The 14,944-nt window shown below is 41.2% G+C and overlaps 1 protein-coding gene across 3 annotated transcripts in view; it reads left to right on the top strand.

Moving 5' to 3' along the window:
• The window catches only part of GPLD1 (glycosylphosphatidylinositol specific phospholipase D1), a 34,240-nt gene that overhangs the window by 12,143 nt on the left and 7,153 nt on the right, over nt 1-14,944 (top strand). For all 3 annotated transcript variants that reach the window (XM_025216412.1, XM_025216411.1, XM_025216413.1), the window contains 10 exons: nt 3,302-3,409; nt 4,003-4,030; nt 4,500-4,639; nt 5,710-5,775; nt 7,084-7,201; nt 8,311-8,450; nt 9,904-10,090; nt 11,831-11,941; nt 13,271-13,345; nt 14,168-14,324. In XM_025216412.1, the coding sequence (XP_025072197.1) occupies nt 3,302-3,409; nt 4,003-4,030; nt 4,500-4,639; nt 5,710-5,775; nt 7,084-7,201; nt 8,311-8,450; nt 9,904-10,090; nt 11,831-11,941; nt 13,271-13,345; nt 14,168-14,324 (1,130 nt within the window). The remainder of the gene's footprint in view (nt 1-3,301; nt 3,410-4,002; nt 4,031-4,499; nt 4,640-5,709; nt 5,776-7,083; nt 7,202-8,310; nt 8,451-9,903; nt 10,091-11,830; nt 11,942-13,270; nt 13,346-14,167; nt 14,325-14,944) is intronic.

Here is a 14,944-nt window from a genome sequence, read left to right as displayed (position 1 = left end):
TATCAAGGAAAGCTATGCGTCCCTGCAAGCTGACATTGGTGCCTAGGGTGGATGACTAGAGACCCTCTGGGTTAAAATTCATGGGGAACATGTCACAGAGGACACAATGGTGGGAGTCTACTACAGACCTCCAACCCAGGATCAAGAGCTTGACCAGGAGTTCGCCAGGGAATTGGCTGAGGCCGCACGTTCCTGGTGCACGGTTGTCATGGGAGATTTCAGCTACCCAGACATCTTGTGGGAAGAGCACTGAGCCAAATCCAAACGGTTGCAAAGCTTTCTCTTGTGTGTGGATGAGCTCTATCTGATGCAAGAAGTCAACAGGCTGATGAGAGGTAAAGCGCTGCTCAACCTGGTTCTGGCAATGGGAGATGACCTAATCAGCGACCTAATGATCGAAGGGAAGCTGGGTGACAGTGACCATGAGCTGATCACCTTCGCCATCCACCGTAAAGTTGGCAAGTCAGTCAGTAATACAGAAGTCCTCGACTTTAGGAAAGCTGACTTTGACTAACTCAGGAGGCTTGTCGGGGAGGCCCTAAAGGGCCACAACCCAAAGGAGAGGGGAGTTCAGGACAAGTGGTTGCTCCTCAAGGGAGTGATCCTGGAAGTGCAAGCAAAGTCTATCCCATCTCAGAGGAAAGGCAGCAAAAGGGCACAGCAGCCCCCTTGGCTCTCCAGGGAACTAGCGGAACTCCTGCACCTAAAAAGAAAGACCTATGAAGGATGGAGGACTGGAACCACTGCCAATGAGGAGTACTCCGCTCTGGTCCGGACCTGCAGGGAGCAAACCAGGAAAGCCAAGGCTGTGATGGAACTCCAACTAGCTACAAATATCAAGGGCAATAAAAAGTCCTTTTTTAGATATGTGGGGAGCTGGAGGAAAAGCAAGAGCAATGCTGGACCCCTGCTAAACCAGATGGGACAACTGACAACCGACACCCAGGAAAAAGCCAACTTGTTAAATGGGTACTTTGCATCGGTCTTTCAGCAGTCCTATGGGACACCCCTGACCACTATGGGACAGGGAGGCCTGGGTGAGGGGGATTCCTTACCCTCCATCAATGCTGACCTCATGAAGGAACACCTTGAGAGGCTGGATACCTTCAAGTCAGCCAGCCCTGACAGTTTATACCACAGGGTACTCAAGGAGCTAGCTAGCATCATAGCTCAGCCCCTGGCACGGATCTTCGAGAACTCCTGGTGAAGTACCTGATGATTGGAAGAAGGCCAATGTGGTGCCTATCTTCAAGAAAGGGAGGAAAGTGGATCCATCAAACTATAGGCCCATCAGCCTGACCTCTATCCCAGGGAAGGTCTTAGAAAAGATTATCAAAGAGACCATTTTTAACAGACTGGCCGATGGCAACATCCTGAGGGATAGCCAGCATGGGTGTGCTGTGGGTAGGTCTTGCTTGACCAATCTCATTTCCTTCTATGACCAGGTGACCTTTCACCTGGACAAAGGAGAAGAGATTGATGTTGTATATCTTGACTTTAAAAAAGGCTTTGATCTGGTATCCCATGATCACCTCTTAGTAGAAGTGGCTAACTGCGGCCTTGGCCACACCATGATCCACTGGCTGGGGAATTGGCTCTGTGGTCAGACCCAGAGGGTGGTGGTTGACAGAAATCAATCATCGTGGTGCCCTGTGACCAGTGGGGTCCCCCAGGGCTCTGTCCTTGGGCCTATACTATTTAATATCTTCATTAATGCTGTGGACATTGGTATCAGAAGTGGACTGGTCAAGTTTGCTGATGACACCAAACTCTGGGGTAAAGTGTCCACACCTGAGGACAGGAAGGCGATCCAGGCTGACCTTGATAGGCTCACGAAATGGGCGGATAGGAACCTGATGGTGTTTAACACTGAAAAATGCAAGGTTCTCCACCTTGGGAAGAAAAACCTGCAGCATCCGTATAGTCTTGGCAGTGCTACGCTGGCTAGCACTACAGACGAAAGGGACTTGGGGGTTCATGATTGACCACAAGATGAACATGAGGTTGCAATTTGATACTGTGGCTAGTAAAGCAAGCAAAACACTTCCTTACATCCACAGATGCTTCTCAAGTAAATCCCAGGACGTCATCCTCCCATTGTACTTGGCCTCAGTGAGGCTGCAGCTGGAGTATTGAGTCCAGTTTTGGGCTCCACAATTCAAAAAGGATGTGAAGAAGCTTGAGAGGGTGCAGAGAACAGCCATGCACATTATCAGAGATCAGGAAAGCAGACCTTATGAAGAGAGGCTGAGAGCCATGGGGCTATTCAGCCTGGAAAAGCGCAGGCTCAGGGGTGATCTGGTGGCCACATATAAGTTCATCAGAGGTGCTTACCAGGATCTGGGGGAACGCCTGTTCACCAGAGTGCTCCAAGGGATGACAAGGTTGAACCGTTACAAACCCCTCCAAGACCTTTTCGGTCTGGACATAAGGAAGAACTTCTTTACTGTCCAAGCCCCCAAGGTTTGGAATAGATTGCCACCGGAGGTAGTTCAAGCACCTACTCTGAATGCCTTCAAAAGACATCTGGATGTTTATCTTGCTGGGATCCTATGATCCCTGCTGACTTCCTACCCCTGGGGCAGGGGGCTGAACTCGATGATCTTCTGAGGTTCCTTCCAGCCCTAATGTCTATGAAATCTATGAAATCAAACTCTGAAAATAATAGCAAAAGGAAGCTCCCTTAAAAAAAAAGAACACTGCACTGTGAATCATAAGTAATACATCAGCTTTAAAACTGATTATTTTGATGCTGTTTTAGATTTTTTTGGATGTCTTTCTTGTCACTTATGATATGCATGTAAAAATGCTTCCTGCTTTTTTTAGTCTAATTCTCTTTAAGTCGGCTGAAGTTTCAGCTCACCATTTAAGCCATGTCATAGGGCTGTGCAGATGATAGAATATAATGCCTGTACAAGTTCTGAATAAGCTAATCCCAGAAGGCAAGGAATAGACTGAGAACAAGGTTAGAGTGGAGGGCACAATTTAAGACTGTACAACTGTACTGGTCAAGAAACCTGTGAAGGAAGTATGACATTCTACCAGTAATGGCTGTGAAAGAATTACACAGCAACCTTGTGGGCTGGTTCTGGGTTTGAGAAGGTGGATTGTGTCCCCTTGCCACATATACAGACAGCAAGTTAAAACCCTACTATGCTGAACTTCATTATTTTGAATCCTACTATTCCCATGTACTTTGATAATGTAAAGCACTATTATGCAGTTTCTATTTATACAAAATTGATTGTTTTACTAAATTAAATAGGAAACTCTCATTATAATATCCCTGTCTTGCTTTTAGGTATATACCTGTCAAAGACCTAATAGCCATCTACCAGGAATTTTATGGTGAAAAAGTTGTAACTGAAGGCACAATTATTGACTGCACTTATCTGCAGTTTCTTGAATTGTAAGTCTGACTGAGTTTTGAACTTCTATTCACAAAACATAAGGAGGAAAAGTATAATGATTTTTATTGTAAACTGCTGAAACGATGTATCTGCATTAGAGCTGAGACCAATACAAACCCCTGGTTTTGGTTCAGGATGTAATACGAATTTGGATCATTCTCTGGGCATCACAGTAATTACATTTATGCATACAATGAAGACTCTGCCTTAACATGAATTAGCAATAAGGAAGAAAATGGACCTTTGAATTAAAAGTAACTAAACTCTGTTAATATCTACTTTTTAAAATCTTGAGGGTGGCGATAACTGTTTTCTAAGTCAGTTATTTACTAACAGTGCTGAGGAGTTGCAGCCCACCGGGGGAAACGCATAATAAAGTAAAACCACTGCTTCTGATATTACATATCTTTTTATGCTGCATTAACAGTCACCAAGGAAATCTCTCAATGTTGGCTTCCTTAACATCTGCTGTGTATACTAGTGTATTATGTACAAAGGATGACAGGGGTTTTGATTTGGGTTATTTAAATCATATTTCTTCATGAAACACTTTTATCTGAGAAAAATCTTTCTTTTTCTTTTTTTTTTGCAGATATGGAGAAAAACTTGCTGTTGCTAAGGTAATTACCTTGCAGCCTACAATAAAATATTAACGTTGAGACACAGTGGGCTTGTCTACACATGCACATTTACTGCGCAGTAACCAAAATTACTGCTGACTGTTAATATAGTAACCAAAAATTACTGTGCAGTATGGGAGGTGTCTACATGTGTGCGCCTGTACTGTGCAGTAAATATGGTGACTTATGCCAACCTGAACATAAATTTGATACCTGCATCATGCAGTTAGTTACTGTGCAGTAACACATGTGTCGATGCCTTACTGCACAGTAACACTGTGTGTGTGGATAGACTTGGGACTAACTTTAGTCCCAAGTTGGTTCACACACAACATTATTGAGCTTTAATGCCTGAACATGTAGAAACTGGCCTAAATCCTCTTACTGCACAGTAAATTTAACGCACAGTAAATGCATGTGTAGACGTACCCACTGATCCCTCTCATTGAATGTTTCTTTTGTCTGTTAGCTCTTCCCAACATATGCTGGCAAATCTCCGTTTTTGGTAGAGAAGTTCCATGAGTATTTCCTTGGAGGAATGGATGACATGGCATTTTGGTCAAATAACATTTTTCAGCTAACAAGCCATATGTTAGAAGCTGGGACTAGGTGAGATGGTGTTTTTGCCTGTCTATACTATGATGGACTGCAAACCTATGGCATGGGCAGATGAGTTTCTTTGCAGAAGTATGATCCTGAAGTTCTGATGTGTCTAATTGTTCATGTAGAAATGGGTTCTGTCCCAGAATTAGTCAGAATTTGAAGTTTTTACTTATACAAATAGCCCCACCTATTTTAATCAGACTAGTGGCCCAATCCAGCTCCTGCTGCAGATGATCAGTGAGTTGAAGCAAGAATTGAAATGACCCCCAAGACTTTAAAAAAATGCAAAGTCAAGCTTGTATTTAGCTGCTACTACTTTTATAGAAAACTTTTCTTTTACCAGTATAATGTAAGGATTTAACCATAGTCCTGTGCACTTCGTAATCCCAGCTATGGAGTAGTGGCTAAATGGGTAATTTTACTGCAGCTATATTGGAAAATAAGTGATATTGCATATGACATAAGCTGCTCTGTTCTATCTGTAGAAGATCCAGAATTTGCAAAGGTGGTGCAGTGGTGGCAGCAAGCTCATTGCATATGCATCTGCCAGCTGAGATTGGAGCTTTTGACAGGGGAAGGGGATGACTGCATCACTGTACCTCCCTGAATCCATACCTGTGTTTATGTTCCAAAAATGTCACATTATTTAAAAATACTCTAATAGGATTAGCAGGACATTAGTGTGACATTGAGTTGCATATAATAGTTATATAATAAGATATTATGGTAGTGTAAGCGTGATATTGTAGCCATGATGGTCCAGAAATTATCCCAGAGGCAAGGATTTCTTAGGCAGTTGGTCCAGTAAAAGATCTCACCGTAAGAAATTTTGCCTCTTAGGTAAAAACATTTGACATTCTAAATCTATGGATTCTAAATACTTCAGTAGTGTATTAAAACAAATATCAAAGGACTTTCTAAGGATTATAATGATGACCTAATTTTGAATGAGCTTTGACTTTGGAGAGAGATTATGTCTTGTACCAGAAGAATCAGAAGGGATGAAAGTTCCTCTTAGTTTAACTTCTATTAAATAAATATTCAGAAGACATATTTTGTTTTGAATATTTCATCAGTGGCTGCTTCATGCCTGAGAACCCGCTATTCATAGACTGCAACAGGAGGCACAGACAGAGCTACAGGTAAGTATAATCGCATACCTACCCCCTTCTTGGTTAACACAAAGAAGCTCTTCTGTGCTTGTCTACATGAACTAGCATGAAACCAATTCTATGGAACACAAGAGGTACAGGTGGTCCCCCTCACACCTGTTCAATGGCTGGCTTCCTCCTTCTGTGATCTCTGTATTACCAGTAAATATAATTCTCACTGAACTGAAATTGCAGCAAATCATATCTATTGTATCAGGGAGATAAGAGTTAGTCAAGCTTTGATCATAAGGATTTAGCTTCTTCTCTAAAGACTACAGTCTAGTCTAGGCATACTCTTATCCTAGGAATTTATTATTTTATCCATCATATGGCTCCCAGGATTAATAATTTAAAACCACAACCATGCTTTCAATATAAATAGGAAATTACTTTTCTCAGCCTAAATATCTGAAGCTTTTGGTATGCTGTTATTTTCAGTTCACACTTTGCATCTCATCCCTGCTGGAACAATGCAATAGTGTGTGGCCATATCACAACAGATTGGGGAGAGATAACAAACAGGAGGGTAACAGAAAAGCAAATTGGCAGAGATGTGGAAGAGTGCCAGCAAACAGAAGTGGTGAGAAAAATAGAGAGGAGGCAGGATGGCAGGGGTAGAGGACTTGCCTCAGAGCACTTCCGATTTGAGCCTAACAACATTTTCACTTTCACTAAAAAACAAACAATATGCTATGCAGAAACTAAAAAAGACTGGAGACTGGAGCTAGATATGGTTATACATTTCACATTCTAGAGGAGTCCCTACTTTAATTCTATCACTTTCTTATAGCCTATTTCAAACTAGTGAAAACTACCTTTGACTGTTTTGAATCCTAGAAACTCTTGCCTTCAGATATGCTATATGTATCTTTACCTAATATTCTATTGAAGTCCATTGGGTTGCAAAGAATGTGAATCAAAGCAGAATTTAGTCCAATATGTTGCCAAGGTACATACCTAATTATCTATAGGAAAACAGTAAAATATTAATGTTGAGAAACTAATTACTTCCTCAGATTTACTAGTTTGAGAAAGCTGAAATTCAAGGGAAGTGGAGAATATTTGAGAAGTGTGTGCAAAGTGATAACATATAATACATCAAAACAGATGTACAGTCAGGAAAATATTTTATTATATAGAGATTACTATTAATACAGGATATAGCATGAGTTTTTACTTCTATTATATATTGACCTGGCATAAAATATCCAAACCATTCATTAAATTGCATTTAAGGGTATTTACGTTAAGGTCCCTTCAGGAAAATGTCAATCTGTTACTGCCTCTTTATCTCAACAGAATTAAACAGTCCAAAAATGAACACCAAGAGAACATGACATCTTCACTTGCAAAACAAGTTGATAAGAATATAAACTATACTGAGAGAGGAGTTTATTTCAGGCAAACTTGGGCAACAGTAAGTCTTTCTAGGTAACTAGTGAAAAGCAGATAGATGTACAAATTTTTTCTCTGCCATAAATGGTTGCAGTTCCTTAGTCTATAGAATGGGGCAGAGTTTCTACTGGAAAGGTGTAAACAACCATTATTTTATCTGTATTTATTGGGACATATTAAAAATGAAAGTAATGTATATTTTGCTCTTTATGGTGAGGTGACAGTGAGAGTATTTTGCAATATAAACGAGTGTATATGGTGCAATATGGTGAGTGTATTTTGCAATATAAAAATGGGACTGTATATCTTAGCACTCATTTTTCACAGCATAAGCTATTCATCCTCAGGTGTCAAGACAGCTTACCCAAAGGACAATAGTGAATGATTGACCAGTTATGCTCTGGGTCAAGTTTCTACCTCTATCAGAAGTAATACTGGGCCCCCAGCACATACTACATTTAAAATGTGATTAATATGTTAATTACATCTAGCTAGTAACAGTGTTGCATGCTAGCAGCTGATTAATGGTACCATAAACTGGCAAACCAGTCACAAAGATGTTCCACAAAATATGTGGAACATCTTTGTGACTCATTTGTTTGGTACTATAATTTGAATGTAGCATGCCCATGCTGAGGTTGACAGTCGGCGTGGAGCATTTTTTACAGGTCCTGGCACATGGGGACTCTGGGATCAGGGAGCCTCTCCCTGATACTGGGGTCCCTAGTAAGGGGATGTCTAAAGTGCTTTGCCTTCGAAGTACAAGGTATTTTAAAGTGCTTTACCATGCAGCCCCCATTGGGGGCTGCAGGGAAAGGCAGGAAATGTTGCCAGGCATGGGGATTGCCAAGTTATGTTAATTGTCAGCATTGGCATGGCAGGAGGCATGATTATTGGGATTGGGGATTAGATCCAATTGCACCATTAATTGAATGTCTGCCGACCTGTTAGGGTCTAACCCAAAGTCCACTGAAGTCTGTGTTATGATTGCATTGACATGACTGAGCTATGGACCAGATTGTTATTGGCTTAAAATATATACAAGTACGGGAAATACACTTTGTATGTATATGTGCACATGCTTCTGTATTTTATAGCTCCATATCTTTTGTAACAATTTCTTTCTTTCAGAATTCCCTCCATTTTATAAATGGAGCTTTTGCAACAAATGTCCAAAAAGTGCTAGCAGTCACACATCAACATGCCTCTAACCATGTCACCAAACCCACAGCCTCCTACTTCCTAAAATCACCTTATGCCAGGCTTGGATGGTTGGTACCATTTTCTTTCTCCTCTCCATCTCTTCCTTATGTGACTATTTTGTGGAACAATTGAAGTATTAAATCTTTGTTCTTTGGAGAGAGTTTAAATGTAGCATTATAGGCAAAATTAACCGGTAGTGTAAGTACCAGCTGAATAGTATGTTTTGGCTGGGCACTGCTGAAGTGCATTGAGATATGAAGACTTTTGGCTTTGGCTGTATCAGTACTGATAGGGTCATTATTAAAGTTTGATTTAAACCAATAACTTGATACCAGATAAAGACAGTATTTGGGAAATGGTTAGGTGTAAAAGAGAACTTTATGGTTAGCCTCTGTAGAATGAACAAAGGTAGTGAGAATCTGCTCCTACTCAAAAATCAGGAAAAATTGAATCCAGTTTTCAGTCTGGTTCTGAACACCATGGCTGGCCTGGGACCATAGTTACTATCTCATCACCATTTGACAGCTTGTAAAGAATGGATTGGTTATCTCAGTTCAATTGCTGATGATGCTAATTGGCATTCACCATAGCAGCCTTTGTAGACATTGGATTGAATCTGTGTGGAGAGCAATGTCTACCCGCTCTCCTCTCCAGGAGAGGATCTATCTTGATTGTGTCAGATACATAATGGAAGTGAAATGGAACACACTTGTGCTGCTGTTCTTTTTGCTATATCTGCTCTGGATGGAAAAACAATGACTTAATTTTCCAGGGATGCTAACTGCCACCTTTACAGCTACTAAATTAACTTGTCAAATAAATGCCTGTTTGCTCTTTCCCCAGGATTTGAATTACAACTTGACTTTTCTTAAGATTTGAAAATCATAACCTGGGGGGTCTGCAAAAAAAATTGAGCTGCCCATCACAATCCCCTAACAAAATCAGAGACTCCCCCAGGTTATGATTTTCAAATCTTACAGGGGGTCTCCTGTCTCTTATGGGGGGCTCAGCCCCCCCGAGTGCCCCCGTAATTCGAAATCTATCTTTATCTGACCACTTGCATTCTAGAAGCTCCATCAAGCAACTGAGGTCATTGTTTCTGTGACTTTACCAAGTCCCATGAATAGATTAGAACTTGACCTAGAATAACACCCATTTTTATCTTGTGTATTTCCATGGCAGATGAAAACAGCAGCTTTTCATGCTCCTTTCCTTAGTTGCTGCTTGGTGATGTGGAAGTGCTACAAGTCAATAAATAGAAAAGCAGTTTCTGATGATCACAGATCTCCCTGAGTATCACAGCCAAATTAATGGAAATTGACCCTCAGAGGCTGATTTGTTTTGCTCAAGAGAATAGCTGTCACTTTCAAGAAAATATATATAACTTGAAAAAATGGCGTATAAAGTCACAGGGATACATTGTGCAGAAAGGTGATCTGTTGACCTTGAAATGTGAATATTGCTGTTTGCTGAAGGTTCTGGCAGAAGGGTAACTGGTACCATGTTCTTATTGGCAAACAGGGCAATGACCTCAGCTGATTTAAACCAGGATGGATATGAGGATCTAGTGGTTGGAGCACCAGGATACAGCAGATTGGGCTGGGTGCAGATAGGACGGGTGTACATAATTTACAGTAAACAATCAGGTTTGCCTCCAGTAAATATGAACCTGAACAAGAAAGCAGACCAAGTGCTGGAGGGTCATCAGGTAAGAAGTTAAGACACTTGTTGTTTGAAACTTTTTGGACTTGTATTTTGTGATCAGATGCTTTGGTTGATTACCAAGTCCATTGACTTCTTATGCAAGTTATGCATAGTTATGGTTAGGGACCTACTCAGTTTGCAATTTTGCGGATTTTGTGGAAATTGCAAAATTGGGCATCATCTGTAAAATTGGGCAATTTCTGTGAAATCCTCAAAAAAACCCAAACCAAACGAAAAATAAAATGCTGGCTCTCCAGTGGGAGCCAACTGTCCTCTTGACTGCTGCAGCCCAGCCACACAGCCTGCTGAGGAGAAAGGAGGGAGGGGGGCTGCCTGCACGAAGGGGAGCAGCCAGGATGGCTCTTCTTGCCCCTCACTGCTGATTGTTTGAGAGGGCTGCAGCCCTGCCCCTCTCCACCAATCAGCAGCCAGGGGCAGGGCCACATGACAGACAGCTCCTTTGGCCAATCAGCAGTGAGGGTGGGGCCTGTACAACTGACATCCCTCTCAACCAATCAGTGGTGAGGGTGTGGGGCCACTCGGGCCCTTCAGCCAATCAGAGGCATAGGAGATCCATCGCAATAAGCTTGTGAAAATGACAGCCAGTCTTGTGATCTGCCTGTGAAACTGGCTGCCTGCCTCTTCAATTTGGGTAGGTCCTAGTTACGGTTTCTGAAATGTCTCTCCTATTCAACAGGATGCTGTGTCGATTTAAAGAAAAACTATCCTTGCTTTTATTATTCTTGCGATTTAAATAAAGATGTACTTTATTCTTAAAGGTTTACTTTATTCTTCCACCAAACAAATTAACACTGGTACTTTTCTATGAGACTGACATGAAGTCCACTCTGTGTGATATCATACAGTTAGTATATGACTAACTGTGACCATTGCATCTCTGTGTTGAAAACTGCCCTTTACTACTTTTTTATATGCAGCAGAACTATTTATGCTCTGAATGTGAATTTGGAGGGCACAGTGTCTATTCTTCTAATGCTGAGGCCTGCATTTTGAGAGTGCCATAGATGTTTATGATTGACAAGGAATCTCTCACCTACCTATAAAGAAAAAAATACTCCTTATAGATTAGTATCACCACAAGATGCAGAACCGAATAGGAATTCACAGGTAGCTTTAGTTCCTTTGATTTAAAGAAATGCTAATCCCCCTCTACATTCAATCCCCAAACTCCTTTGGTGACACGAGCCTGTTAACTGGTTCCCATTAGCACTTTTTAAATTGAGAACCTAACTTGCCAAATGTTTCTGTGAAAATGGTGACAGGATGGTGATGTTGAACTGAGAGTGAGCAGCTGAACCAGATAACTAGGAATAAAGAGTAATTTAATTTGCAATAGAAGTCATGCTGTATTGTAAATGTCTTTTATTAATCAGTGGAAGAGATGCATAGGACATACCAGTATGTACCTTGTTAAATAGAATTGTTTCTAATTCATATGTTTGTAAGATATGGGAGGAGTCGCAGCGGTTCTTTTATCAACCATTTTGTGAGTGTACAGACATAGGGACAGTAAGTATCCTAAACATCATCAGTGGTAAATGAGACTTGAGGAGCTTGCTCAGGAGTGTCATACAAAATTGGACCAAACAGCTGAGACCTAGTACCTTATGCTGTAATTCTCCTACAGTCTCAAAGCAAAACAGTCCACTACCACAAGTCCCCACTTTGTGTATTGGTACATCTACACATGACAATCTGCTAATTCAGCTGCATGATTTTTCAGCCTTCAGGCAGGTTTGGTTCTGCTGTATCAGTGCTGGACTTCAATGAGGATGGAGTTCCCGATCTTGCGGTGGGCGCACCCTCTGTGGGGTCACAGCTTCTCACTTACAAAGTAAGAACCCATTTATTTAAAAGAATCTGTTCTTTTTTTTACCCTGAGCAATAGCATTAGAGTGAGAACTTTTGGTATCCTTCAGAGCGAATAAGGCAGGCAGCATTTCACCAGTGAGTCTCATTTGCGCCTTGCATTGTAAATGTAGGTGATAATCCTCAGGTATACTGATTAGTTGGATGGGCAGCTCTTTGCATATACATTTCTATAATCACAAGGGCTCCAAATTAGACCACAACATAGCAGCACTGAGATGATGAACAGGTAAGACTTCATAAAATCCTTACATATTCACTGCATTTATTTATTTAATAACATGCTGAAAGCAACTTCCTGGGTCACTGAGTCCAGTCCTGTGCTATAACAGGCACTCACACCATATACACAATATAATATAAAAGTATCATTGGTGTGTCTGAGCACATCAAACTGATGACTTTTTGACTGAAGGCCAACTTCACTTGCCACTAGTATATTTGTCATGGCTGCTACACATACAGATTTTACTGTGGGCTTGGATCGTGAATACAGGCAACCCCAGCTTTCTGCTGTTTCACTTAGCGCTATTTTGCTGTAACGTTCATTTGAAATTGACACCTGATTTCACTTAGTGTTCAGCGAGTTTCGTTATAACGCTCGTGGTTGCCATCTTGGGTCATTAAAAACAATTGTGGTTGCCATCTTGGGTCATCAAATACTTTGTTTTGCTTAACACTCGTTTTGCTTAATGCTCGGTTTTTCAGGAACCAATTAAGAGGGCTAAGCGGGGGTTGCCTGTATTACCTTACCAAACCTCAGTTCAGATTTTCAGATTTGACTGACTATAGACTATCACACTATAGCCTATGTAGGCTTGCAAATTTAAAAAAAATGTGATACAGTACAGCACTACCTGTATTGAAAAAAGATAAGTCCCAGTACATTATAAAATAAATAAATGTAGCTGTATTACTTGTCTATAATTGATTGAGTACTGTACAAAATTCGGGGTTATTTTTGGTGAAAATAGGATATCGGGCCTTGGTTCAGGAACCAATCCCCCATTTATAACATTTCGGAAAATTGGTTTCAAGTTACAATGTTCTGACTTAAGACATGGCTTCCATGAACCAATTGTGTCGTAAAGCCAAGGACTGCCTGTATTACGTTTTATTTTTAAGTTTGGGGAAGAAGAGATGACATGCTGTGAAATCTGTAAGAAGAAATGCAATCTTTTATTAATGGTCCTTACAGTGTTCATTGCTTTGTTAATTTATATTGTCTTTAAAGTTCATACCGGACCTTTGTATATAAGTTCTCACAAAGCGTTGGCTTTTTTTTACTGTATAGGGTGCCGTGTATATATATTTTGGAACTGAAGGAAAAGGCTTCTCATCTTGGCCCAACATCACCATAACTTGCCAGGTATGTTTACCAGTAAGAAGGGCAATCCTTGAGCACAGAAACAGAAAGGAAGGGATAGATTACTGTACCATAACTGCTCCTTTTCAAGTGGTCATACTTTGACAGGCTAATCTCCGGAGGATACCTATGAGAAAAAACAGTCAGATTTGAATTACTTGGGGCCCTCAGCTGTCTGCTGCAATAGAAGAGAAACATGACACCATTAATGTAAAAAAAGAAAGTATTGACAGTTATTGTCTCTATTAGAGTCTTGTTTGTGAGGGTGCTGCTAAAATAAGTTATCCCTTCAATTTTTTTAGGGCCAGTTATTTAATTTTACTCTTACTGCCCACTTTGGGCCAGTATTCCAAAGTTTAGTTGGAGGGTGGGCAAGGATAGTTTATCTGCACTGCTACTCTGGAGCTTCCATTATTGGGGAGACCATAGAAACATTGCTGTCTTCTGCTACCCTTATCTTTGAGTCCCATCCTACTCACTATGAGTAGGAGTGTCAAACTCAGACCCTGTAATTAAAAAGTAATAGTTTTTGGATACTAGTTGTAAATGGCCAGTATACAAAGAAATGCTGGTTTATGAATCTAATTTGTCTATTTGAGGGGTGGCCACATTTTACATGTTCACATGCAGTTAATCCAGAATAGTGGGATGGGGGACTAGGTAAAGAACACTCTCCCCTTAAAAAAATATGCCTGATCTAGGATAGGCAAAATGACTCTTTAAAAGAAACATCAGACCTAATACAATATATAGCAATAAAGCAGTAATCTGATTTAGAGGGCTGCCTTTTACTTCAAGATTTGATTGAGATACCACCTCTTGCAGTATACCTACTGTAACCTTGGCTGGTCTCTGCTGGCTGCTGACATTGATGGGGATGGAAGATCTGATCTGGTGGCCGGTTCTCCTTATGCACCCGGTGGTGGGAAGCAGAGAGGATTTGTGGTTGCATTTTATTCCTACTTCAACAGGAGCAATCAAGGTGATATTTACTAGCAAATTGCCATTTCCATGTTTTATGTGTCTGCAATGTGTATTTTAATTGATGCCTTTATTTCCCTTCAAATTCTCCACTATGTAAAACATGAACAATCTACTAATTGCCCTAGACTCTTGGAAGGCTTATGTACAGTAGTGTCAAACCCCCTGAAAGCAAAGGAAGAGCATAAAATAGTTTCAAGTATTATCTTAACTGGATACCTACTGACCTGCTGAGGAAAATTTAAGATTAAATTATTCCTGTCTCTATGAGAAGTTAATTTGATGACTAATGTACCCGCCGCCGCTCGACCAGGAGATCACGCGCTGCTTTCGCCCAGGCCCCAGATCTCGCACACCCGGGCTTTGCTGATGCACCCTGGAGTTTACCCCGACTGGTATCAAGGGGGACCCCAAAACTCGCCTGCCACGACTTTGATGACGTCTTCAGTGGGGGGGTCTTCCCTTGGGGTATCCCCCGCTGACGCGTTCCTCCGCGGGCAATCTCGGGGCTCCGTCCTTCCCTACCCCCTGGCCATTCGCCACCTTAGGGTCTTCCTATTCTGGCCTCTACTCCATCCTCGCCTTGCCTCCCTCTTGCCTCAAACCTCTGGCCGTCAACAG

This window comes from Alligator sinensis, unplaced genomic scaffold (assembly GCF_000455745.1).
Source record: "Alligator sinensis unplaced genomic scaffold, ASM45574v1 scaffold969_1, whole genome shotgun sequence".
Classification (NCBI taxonomy): Eukaryota; Metazoa; Chordata; order Crocodylia; family Alligatoridae; genus Alligator; species Alligator sinensis.
Note: the sequence above shows the minus strand (reverse complement) of the source record. Positions and strands in the feature narration are given on the sequence as shown.